General features: G+C 42.0%; 1 protein-coding gene across 1 annotated transcript; it reads right to left on the reverse strand.

Annotated features, from left to right (window-relative positions):
* Positions 1 to 1955: 1955 nt before the first annotated feature.
* On the reverse strand, positions 1956 to 10224 carry LOC120037137 (hemicentin-1-like). Its single transcript, XM_038983313.1, has 8 exons — positions 10022 to 10224; positions 9223 to 9495; positions 8815 to 9132; positions 6766 to 7029; positions 4813 to 5061; positions 4144 to 4467; positions 3649 to 3891; positions 1956 to 2904 (listed from the first exon to the last, which is right to left on the reverse strand). The coding sequence occupies exons 1-8, from the start codon at positions 10080 to 10082 to the stop codon at positions 2678 to 2680; spliced, it is 1959 nt and encodes a 652-aa protein (XP_038839241.1). The 5' UTR covers positions 10083 to 10224; the 3' UTR covers positions 1956 to 2677.
* Positions 10225 to 10566: the final 342 nt, after the last annotated feature.

Here is a 10566-nt window from a genome sequence, read left to right on the forward strand (position 1 = left end):
ATCTCCACAGAAGTTTGTGTAGACTACATTCTGTGGTGAAAGGGGGTCAAGGGAGATACTCTCTCTCCTAACAACCAGAGGACCAATATTGATAGAAAATCTACACTGACCATCCCTTTGTACAATATTAATTGTTCTCTTCTTCCCTATAAGCCCCCCCCCCCCCTTGCAATCTATTCTCCACATACTCTATGGGCCCTTAAATGTAGAGGCACTCATTTTTACAGACTTTATTAAATATACAGTTCTATATTTTATATTACATACACAAAAGGCTTTGAGTTTACATGAAGTAGCCTAAAACGTATGCATTTACATTGCAGTTACATACACTCATTGGCCAGTTTATTAGGTACACCCATCTAGTTCCGAGTCAAGACCCACTTTGCCTCCAGAACAGCCTGAATTATTCGGGACATGGATTCTACAAGTCAAAAACGTTCCACAGGGATGTTGGTTCATGCTGACGCGATGGTATCACGCAGTTGCTGCAGTTTGGACGGTGGTGTCACCAGCCTGTACAGTCACCACCGTCACCAGCCTGTACTGTTGACACCAGGCAGGATGGGTCGTGGGCGCCCGTTTCTGAGATACTGGATCTGGTGTGCCATGCTCAAAGTCGTTTAGGTCACTCGTCTTGCCCATTCTAACGTTCAATCGAACATTAATTATATGCTTTGATGCCTGTCTGCCTGATTTATATAGCAAGCCACGGCCAGCTGACTGTCTGTAGGAGTGATCCATTTTCGTGAATTGGGTGGTGTACCTAATAAACTGTCCGGTGAGTGTATATGGGCACTTTGTAATTACAAAGTGTTACATACTTGTAACTGTATAACAAACCAGTATAACAGCTGTAAGTACTATGTAACAATGTAACTACCATGTAATTACAAAGGTTTTAGGCCACAATGTGAAGTGGGACCTAAAAAGCATTGACATTACTCTTGAGCTCCAGGCTTTCTCTTGACTCCTGCATTTGATAATAATGGCTTGATTCAATCTGCTTATAGGAAGAGGCAACCACACACCAACTGCCCCTTCCACACATTCAGAACTCACATGCAGTCAGGCATTACAGTGATGCAGTTAAAACACTGAACACTCCAGATGCAGTTCTGGGAAAGTAGGAGCAATGTAGAGTAGTAACAGAGTAGCTCTGACCCCCAAATGAGACATGAGCTCCCCTAAATGAGCTCACCGCTGGTTTAACCTGGTTCAGGTTCTTTCAATCACATTCATTCTCCACCTGTCTGCCTCTCTGATGTCTGTTTAGAGCTTTGCAACATTGTTTCAACTGGGCCCTCACATGAGCTTGGGACAGACAGCTGTAGTTGTGTCCCGTATTTCAGCCCCTTTTCAGGTGTCCAGACTTTTTTCTAAACGTAAATTTGTCAGCAAGACGCATCAATTAATTCAGGCTACAAGAGTGTAGGCTTCCTTACAATCACTGAATGTCATTACACTTTTTGGTGTTTTGTGACAGATGTCTCTTTCCCTTCAGGAAATGGCGGGTGCACTGTTTGGAAGCTGGAATTATTTTGTAGACAAAAGTGCACAGGTAACTTAATCATGTTTGAAGTGATTTGTTTGAGAATCAGATGAAAGCATCATGACTGTTTGTGTTCATGCCACATTAAAAGGTAATACATGTTTACTGTTAAAATATATCTTTACTATTGGGCCCCCCCCCAATTTTCTTTTTTTTAGGAAGTCCTGCAAAAAAAATAAAGACCCCCTGAATGTCACGGAATAATTCACACTCTGGGGAAATAATACTTTTCACATGTAGGCTATATTATTTGGTTTCAGTGATCATTGTGCTCACAACCTAAATAAGTTATGTGCATATACTGTAGCACAGGAGGTTGGTAGCACCTTAATTGGGGAGGACGGGCTCGTGGTAATGGCTGGAGTGGAATTAGTGGAATGGTATCAAATACATCAAACATGGCTTCCATGTGTTTGATGCCATTCCATTCACGCCGTTCCAGCCATTATTATGAGCCGTCCTCCCCTCAGCAGCCTCCACTGTACTGCAGGTTCCACTCCAAGCTTCTTGTCACGAGCAAGACATCACATCCAGGCAAAGGGAACATTCTCACAATTTCAATCATGTGCTGCTCTTCAAGCAATTGCATAATGTGACAGCAATTACATTGTCATCAGACCAAACAAAAAAAAGATATTCAAAATGACATAACAATTCCCTTGTTGGTGCTTATGCAATACAAACCAGTTTTTCCAAAACCAGTCATATAAAAAATATTTCAAATAAGCCAATTTCCAAAAAGGGATTTCACCTTGTCCATTCGCTGCTACTTCTTCTTGTCCTTCAGAGAAAACATCAGCTACACTTTGAATGTGTAGAATAGATCATAAAGCTCACTAAAAACAGAGGTTATTCTACCTCATCAGGTTCTTCAGTAGAAGGGGAAATAGAGGGACTGATCTGTACTTAAAATCTTAGTGCTAAAGAGGAAAGGGAGTGCATATGGAGCATAGGGAGGTTGGAGGAGAGTCAGGAGACACTCCCAACTATCACAATCCAGACCGGCGTCTGCCAGCTGAATGAGTTGTGACCAGCCCCTCAACCACCTCAACCACTTGGTCTCTCACTTAGTCACTTAGTCTCTCAGCGGGGAAAGAGTGGCCCATCCCAATAAAGCTCGTTCTCTTAAAAGTTGATGTTTGGCTGAGACAGTTTAGTCATCGGGAGCGGAGTGTCCCGGCCGCCGTTCTGCGCTACGTTGCCGTTGGGCGTGCTGCTGAGCTTGGCCTTCTTCAGGCTGTAGCGGCCCATCTTGGTGTTCTTGTAGTAGATGGAGTAGATGAAGACGAAGATAACCGAGATGACCACGACCATGAAGGCCACGAAGCCCGCTATGAGGGGCAGGTAGTCCTCTGTGAACAGAGAGACAAAACAACAAACACCCATTAATCCATCACACTCTGTTAACGTTCTGGCGCCACCTCAGACTGAACCATTTTCACCATCAAATAGAGAAGCGTCAATACACTGATTTATCCTACTTCCTCCAACAGGAAAGAATAAGCACGTATTAATTAACATAATATTACATGATCCCACCAGTCAGAGTAGATCTACAACATACCTTAAGAGTGGGGACATTGCTCAACTTTAACCTTGAAATAGTCTACTACAAGACAACAGTCAGTACTGAGCTAAACTGCCAAATACTCAACAACTTTACCCAACACTCTTCAATGAATGATGGATGATGCTCAGTTCTACCTAGCCTCACCAGGTGCCCTTCCCAAGGAGTTTGTTTCATGCCTGATTTTATATGTGCACAAAAATATACTGTCCCCTCATCATCTCATGTTTTGGAGCTTTGGTTCAAACTCCCTCACACAACTGAGATGTACTACATGTATCTGACTACAGAATGTGGCAGGAGGAGAGCAGTTCAGAAACCAGCAACTAAGAGGTATTGGATTGGTCAACGGGTAAAGGACATATGAGAAAAACTGCATAGTTAAAAGCTATTAATACAATTTGTTCAGAGAACATTAATCAGTCAACCAAAGCAGACCAGCAAGAAGAAAACGTTCTACAAGACGTTCATAAACAGTAAATAATGGGTTAATAAAGGGTTTAATACAGTTTAATAAAGGTTCCATTACCATTAAAAACCACCTCTACCACAATGAAGGTCGTCTCCACATCGTTGGTGGCGGTGCAGTTGTAGAGCCCTGCCTCAAAGACAATCAGGTTGCCTCCCGCCTCACTGACATGCTTCGCTGGGTCATAGACCCACTTTATCCTGGGCTGTGGGTAACCCTCAGCCTCACACACTAACTCCTCAGGATAGCCCCTGAACACAGGTATCCTCACTGGCAGTCGAGATGCATTGATGCATGGCTTATCTTAGAGAGAGGGAGGGAGTATAAAGGCCGGTGGTGAAAATATGAAAACACATTTCTTGAATGAATTACTGCAGTGAAGGAAACAAACACAATTGTAAGTTTGATTATTTTCTTCTAACATTAAAAGACAGTGGAGTGAGACTTCACCGTAGAACATTACGCACTTACGGAATGTGCATAGAGCTAATATACTATCACACGTTATACAACGTTAGCATGGTTTGTATATATGAACAGTTCTCAGCAACTCACAGTGTACAGTAATGCTGAGAGGTTCTGATGTCACTGTATGCTGTGGTCCCTCTGGTCCCAGGTCCAGTTCTGCTCTACATCTATACTGAGCTCCATCATCTCTTCTACTGGGGCTGATCATCAGAGTATCTGACACATCCACTGGTGTCTTACTGACGTTACTGTAAGTTACATTATCTAAGGGTTCATTTCCTTTGTACCACTTCACAACCAGGTTCTGTAGAGGAGCGATGTTCTGTATGTCACACTGCAGCTGGTACTCTGTCCCCTCCACCATGGGACCTGAGTGTCTCAGAACAGAGATGGAAACGCTGTCTGGAGTCTCTGCGGAAGACAATTTTTAGACTTATTAGTGTTTGAAGACAAAAACCAACCTTTAAAAACAACTAGAAGTTAATACGAAACAGTAAAAAAGAGACAGTAAATATGTGTAAGAGCATATGGTGAACAATAATGGTGTAACGGTTCACCAAACCCTCTCGGTACGCATTGCGGTTTTGGGGTCACAGATTGGTTTTATTTCGGTACAACAGGAACATGAAATGCCATTTCATATAATACAATATACAGTATAATATAGTATTCCAGCCAGATATAGAGGATACCCCTTACGGATAGAGACATTGTTCTTCTGACACAGAAAATGAGGAAGACAGCATATTCACTTACTGTATACTGTGATGTGCAGAGGCTTACTGCATCTTCCAATCCCCTGAAAGGTTGCCTTACAACCAGGCCTTATGTCCCAGTCTAGGAGTTCCAGAACACTCCAGGTAGTGTCATTGACAACTTCTGGACCTGCTGTCCAGTAGATCTCTTCAACACTGGTTGTGTTGCTGCACGACACTGAGATTGGAGATCCATATTTCACCACCACACTCTCAGGGATCAGCTTGATAGGACATACCGGCTCTGCTCCTACAGAGTTAGGAGAAAAGAGAGATAATGAATTACATCATTTAAATAGCTGGTAATATCCAACAATAAATCACATCATATTTCAATAAGCAGCAGCAAAAAAGGAAAAGGGTGGTCAAATGTGACATACAGCTGAAAGCCGCCAGTGACTCATTAGACCAAAATACAGGAAAATGAGCCAGGAAGGATACACTTCCTTCACAAAAATTGACTTTTTTTGCATCCCATTCTTTAGTGGAGCTTTTATGTCACTGTCCCTTCACCTAATAAGCTCCATCAATAATGTAACCCACTTCACAACTAAATAACATACTTCACATGAAGCACATCTCTACGTAACTTCAATGTAACTTCAACTAGTTAAACAATTATTTATTCAATGAACTGGAGTTTAGTGTGTGTGTGTGTGTGTGTGTGTGTGTGTGTGTGTGTGTGTGTGTGTGTGTGTGTGTGTGTGTGTGTGTGTGTGTGTGTGTGTGTGTTTGCGCACGCATTTCCATGGTTCTCTAACACTATTGCCGGATTAAGGAATATGACTAAAATACCTAGGAATACTATTTCTATACATGATGTTGACTCTCAGAATCAGAGAGCACAGAGCCAGGTTATGGCAAATAAGCCAATATCTACCTTTGTAGCCTCTTTCATCTCAACAATGTGCGTCTACTAGTGTGGTATTTTTTTCTCATCATATTTTAGAAGAAACAAAATAAAGTTGTCAGGCAATTTGTATGACGATGAGCACGTTAACATGTTCTACAGTGGACATCGCCGATCACTTCCCGTTCAGTGCGCTACAAAAACTTACTTGATTCTGATCCATTCAACAGCGACAACAGTTCCAAAGTCAAAGCGAATGAAAAAAGCCGATTTAAGTACAAATCCTTCATTGCCTGAGCTCGTCAGAGGCTTTGTAAGCCGCCTGGATGTCTAGCGGCCCGTTATTTAGCGGCCTCTGAATATATCTATCTATTCGAGTGCTTTTCTCTAGTTCATTGGAAGTTGCAGCCGCGCGGCGCCGACTTGTTGACTTATTTAACGAAAGTGCAGCCAGCACAGCACATTCACTCTATCCCTCAACTCCACTCCCTCTTAAATATAATAGAAAACAACCCTCCCCCACAAGCACCAGGCCGTTTCTAAATGTGTTATTCAATTATGGGACGAGAAACCACATCAATAGCCTAGATAGGCTATACATAACGACATTTCAGAAAGCAGAGATTAATTTGGGAAAACAAAGCTGTAGCCATACTGGGGTTTTTTCTCCAGTAAAATACTGGTTGAGCTCAGTTTTATTCCTGGTATTAAAGGGACAGTCCAGTAATATGTATTTCAATGCATGTTCCTCATGAAATTTGCTGTCACGAAATTGTGATAGTATCATATTATAATAGACTATCATATCCAAATGCGTCACTGAACAATGACATAATGTCCAGTAGGCATAAGCAAAGATGACAAATGCAACTGTGAATACAGCACATAGACGTAGACTATAGAACCATTTTTTTTTTCACCCTCTTAAGAACCATAGAGAGAGACATGGTAGATCTGAGCCAAGAGTGTCATTAGCCGACATTACCAATGTCCTGGACGCTTTGATGAGGCTGATGAGGTGAGTGTCCCCCTTACTATGTAAAGCGCTTTGAGCATCCGGACAGGCAAAATCCAATAATTCATTATAATTGGTGAAGGTCTTACCTCTGACAGAGACTCTGGCTATTTTAAAGACCTTTCCCAGGGTATTACTGGCGTGGCATGTGTAGGTCCCAATGTTCTCCCCTGCGGCCTGCTTGATGGTCAGTAGGGACCCCCCATCATCATTCTTCAATTTCACGTTGGGAGCCCGGTGATAAGTCCAGGAGTACTCTGGCCGGGGGTTCCCATTGGAGGAGCAATTCAGCCCAGTAGGGGAACCAAAATCAACTTCTGTGTCCCTCAGCTCCAGAATGTTCTGTGGTGGGACTGGAGGTGCGAGAGTCACATGAGCATAATAAGACCAAAATGCAACAGACACTGATATAGAAAATACAAATATGGACAGAAGACCTGGGTTCAAAGAGTATTTTACATTTTCATTAAAATACTTTGCATATTTGCTTGGGCCTGTCTGGATTGCTACATGGGTGGGGTTTGGACTTTTGGGACTATTGCATTGATTCCATTGCACAGATAAGCTCCATCAAGCACAGCAAAAAAAAATCTAAGATGTTATATACTATTTGTATTGTACCAAATGACCTCAGGTACAGGATAACCCTCAACAGTGCAGCTCAGGTTATGGGTTGTGTACTCAGCTATGCTGTAATATCTTGGGCATTCAATAAGTATAGTAACAGTATAAGGGGAAATGACAGAGACCTTTCAGCAGGCTGTTAAATTAACAGTACAATGAAGCCGAATGGAAAGGTAGGAGAGACAAAAACACATGCAAATTGCTGTTGTGATCGTTTGGAATTTTGGATTTGTTGGAACACACTAATATTCCGTACTTGGCTACGCAAAATACTACTGTCACGCCCTGACCATAGAGAGCTTTTTATTCTCTATGTTGGTTAGGTCGGGGTGTGACTAGGGTGGGTTATCTAGATGAATATATATATATATATATATATATATATATATATATATATATATATATATCTATGTTGGCCTGGTATGGTTCCCAATCAGAGGCATCTGTTTATCGTTGTCTCTGATTGGGGATCATATTTCGGCAGCCATTTCCTTATTGTGCTTTGTGGGATCTTGTTTTTGTGTAGTGCCTGTGAGGACTGCATTTTCTTCACGTATCGTTTGTTCGTTTGTTGTTTTGTTTTGCTGTGAGTTTCACATAGTAATAAAAAGATGTGGACCCCAGATCACGCTGCGCTTTGGTCCAGGTATTATGATGAGCGTGACAGCTACACCACGCCCACAGACGTTAGTTTCTCCTCCGCAATAAGTCTTGATCTGACTACCTCCCTGACGATTTGAGGAACGCAAACATATTCTAACTATTCTGATTGGTCCCAGAAACCAATGGGTTGTGCCAGAGCCAGAACAACACATGGGTAAAGCAGTGTTTTGAAAATTGTTCATTGGCTTTGATACTCTGATTGGTTAGAGCTGATTACTTTGTTTGTAGAACACCCCTCATTTTGGCGTCACTACAAACGACTTCAACAATGGCCATTTTAGATTGAAGTTTGTAGCGAAGATAGAGCAGTGGAAGAATTCAGTTTGAGTTGTCAGGCAATATGTCGCAGACAAAAATAATGGTTGCCTTCCCCTTTAAGATGAGCCACCACAAGCTGTCATCCAGGCAGAACTACAGTTCCCCTCAGTCAGCACTCCCCACATCCTGCCGCTAGTTGCAATGGGTGCAGCAACCAAGGACTTCACAGCTGTTTTGGCTGATGACAGTTTTGCCAATGATACAGACTACAGGCACTGCAGACTGACGTTAACATCAAACAAAAGGGTCAATGACATCACTTTAGGATCGTTTGAAGAATGTGAAATTAAATAGTCCCTTAGCCCTGTAAAAGGTCCATTTAGTGCAGGGCTGTTAAATTCCGGTCCTGGAGGCCCAAAACACTTCCATTGTTGGTTTCTACCTGGTTGCACTCACCTGTAAATTGTCCCAGGTCTGAATTAGTCCCTTGTTAGAAGGAGAGGATGAAAACCAGAAGTGCTTCGGCACTCCAGGACCAACATTGAACAGCCCCGCAGTGCCACCAACCCCAAACAGAAAACAAAAAGACTTACAGTAAACAGCAAAATGAAGAGTCTGTGATGACATGACAGAAGGTAGTGGTCCCAGGTCCAGCTCTGCCTCACACCTGTACTTTACTTCATCCTCAAATCTCCTGGGGGTGATGTTAAGGGTGGAGAACACATCCACTGGGTTCATCTTGGAGTCATTAAATGTTTGAATTTTTACAGTTTCATTCCCTTTGTACCATCTGACAACCAGCCTCCGTAAAGGAGCGACATTCTGTATGTCACACTGCAGCTGGTACTCTGTCCCCTCCACCATGGGACCAGAGTGTCTCTGAGGAGAGACGGAGACGCTGTCTGGAGTCTCTAGAGACAAAATAGTTACATATAGTGAGAAAAAAATAATTGTTTTCACTGACAAAACTCACTGCAAGACTCAAAAGAAAAACAACTTACTGTATAGAATGACAGGGAACTTTTTCGAACACTGCTCTCCATCTTTTGATGTGAGGTAGCATTTAGGTTGTATTGTCCAGTCTGTCAAATTCTCCACATTCCAGATGACAAAGTTGACCTCTTCTAAACCTGTACCTCCTAATGTGGCCTCCCAGCCCATCCCCTCGTGGTCTGTGGATAATGTGCTGCAGTTGACTGAGACTGAGTCTCCATATCTCACCACCAATCTGGGAGGGTTGAGCTCAATAGGACAGGCGGCATGTGTAGGCCCACCTACAGGTCAGACCACATGACAGAGACCATAATCAGCTAATTTGCATTCTCAAGCAGACATACTGTTTCTTTAAACATAAACGATCCCAAGTCTAGGCCTAGAATGCAGAATGGTAAACTAACAAGAGGTTAAAATTAGTTGCCTTTTTCAGAAGGCAGTTTCTAATCAGTAATTGAAATATAGGAAATACATTTTATAACGTATTATATTGGACAAAGACATAACCGTTAAGACAAAAAATTGACATTTTGTGTCATATGTCACATCATCTTTACTGTGAGCATACAGATTTTATTCGCTACTACATTGCCCTCTCCTGGTTATTCCAAAACGTGTTATTGGTTCTTAGTTTATCTCTCTGGCCACTATGAAATAAAATCCAGTTATTGTGGATTGTATTGCGAACCAAGGCTATTGTTCTTATCCCTCTTAACTGGAATGTCAAATATTTTAGCGTTATCTGTGTTCCTATTCTGCTTGAAATTCTTAAATCTTTCAATAACGGTATAACAAAACTAACTTTACCTGCCATCCAGAGAAGTAACGGAAACCGAAGAAAAATCTGACTAAATATTATTTCACACATTTTATATTAAACTAATGTTTCATTCCCAGAAAGACGTAGAAAAATATAGGTATTCCTTGTGGTCAGTGTCTGATGTCCAAGTGTCCAGTCCCCACATGCACACAGCCAAACTCTTCAACAGGCGCAGCGGTCAGTTGTCTCACATTATATTTTGGCTCTGTATTGAATTACAAGAACAGGACCGGAAAATCGTGAGAAGTCACGTGCTCTTTACTGGAAGACCCCTTCGAACGATTTCAACCATCAAGCGCAAGAAACCATCAATATAAATTTAGGGAATTTCCATGGAACAGGACCCGGCACCTCGTTTTGGACTGTTTCATTCTGGAACCCATTTGCAAGGATGCGGTAGCTCTCTTGTATCATACATAATTCCCATTTTTTGCGATGTAAAAATTATAGTGAAAGCAATCAGAGTTCATTCAAGTTGCCTGCTCTGTATTTATCCTGCCATCTAAAAAAGGGCCGGACAGGGTTTATGGTT

This window comes from Salvelinus namaycush, chromosome 3, assembly GCF_016432855.1.
Source record: "Salvelinus namaycush isolate Seneca chromosome 3, SaNama_1.0, whole genome shotgun sequence".
Lineage (NCBI taxonomy): Eukaryota > Metazoa > Chordata > Actinopteri > Salmoniformes > Salmonidae > Salvelinus > Salvelinus namaycush.

What these genes read in the sequence shown, in the direction of transcription:
- LOC120037137 (XM_038983313.1), bottom strand. Translation starts at nt 10,082, where the DNA reads ATGTGTGAAATAATATTTAGTCAGATTTTTCTTCGGTTTCCGTTACTT. An exon ending in TCTGCACATCACAGTATACA is followed by an intron (nt 4,468 to 4,812) that starts GTAAGTGAATAT and finishes TGTCTTCCGCAG; the next exon opens with AGACTCCAGACAGCGTTTCC. An exon ending in GGTAGAGGTGGTTTTTAATG is followed by an intron (nt 2,905 to 3,648) that starts GTAATGGAACCT and finishes CTCTGTTCACAG; the next exon opens with AGGACTACCTGCCCCTCATA.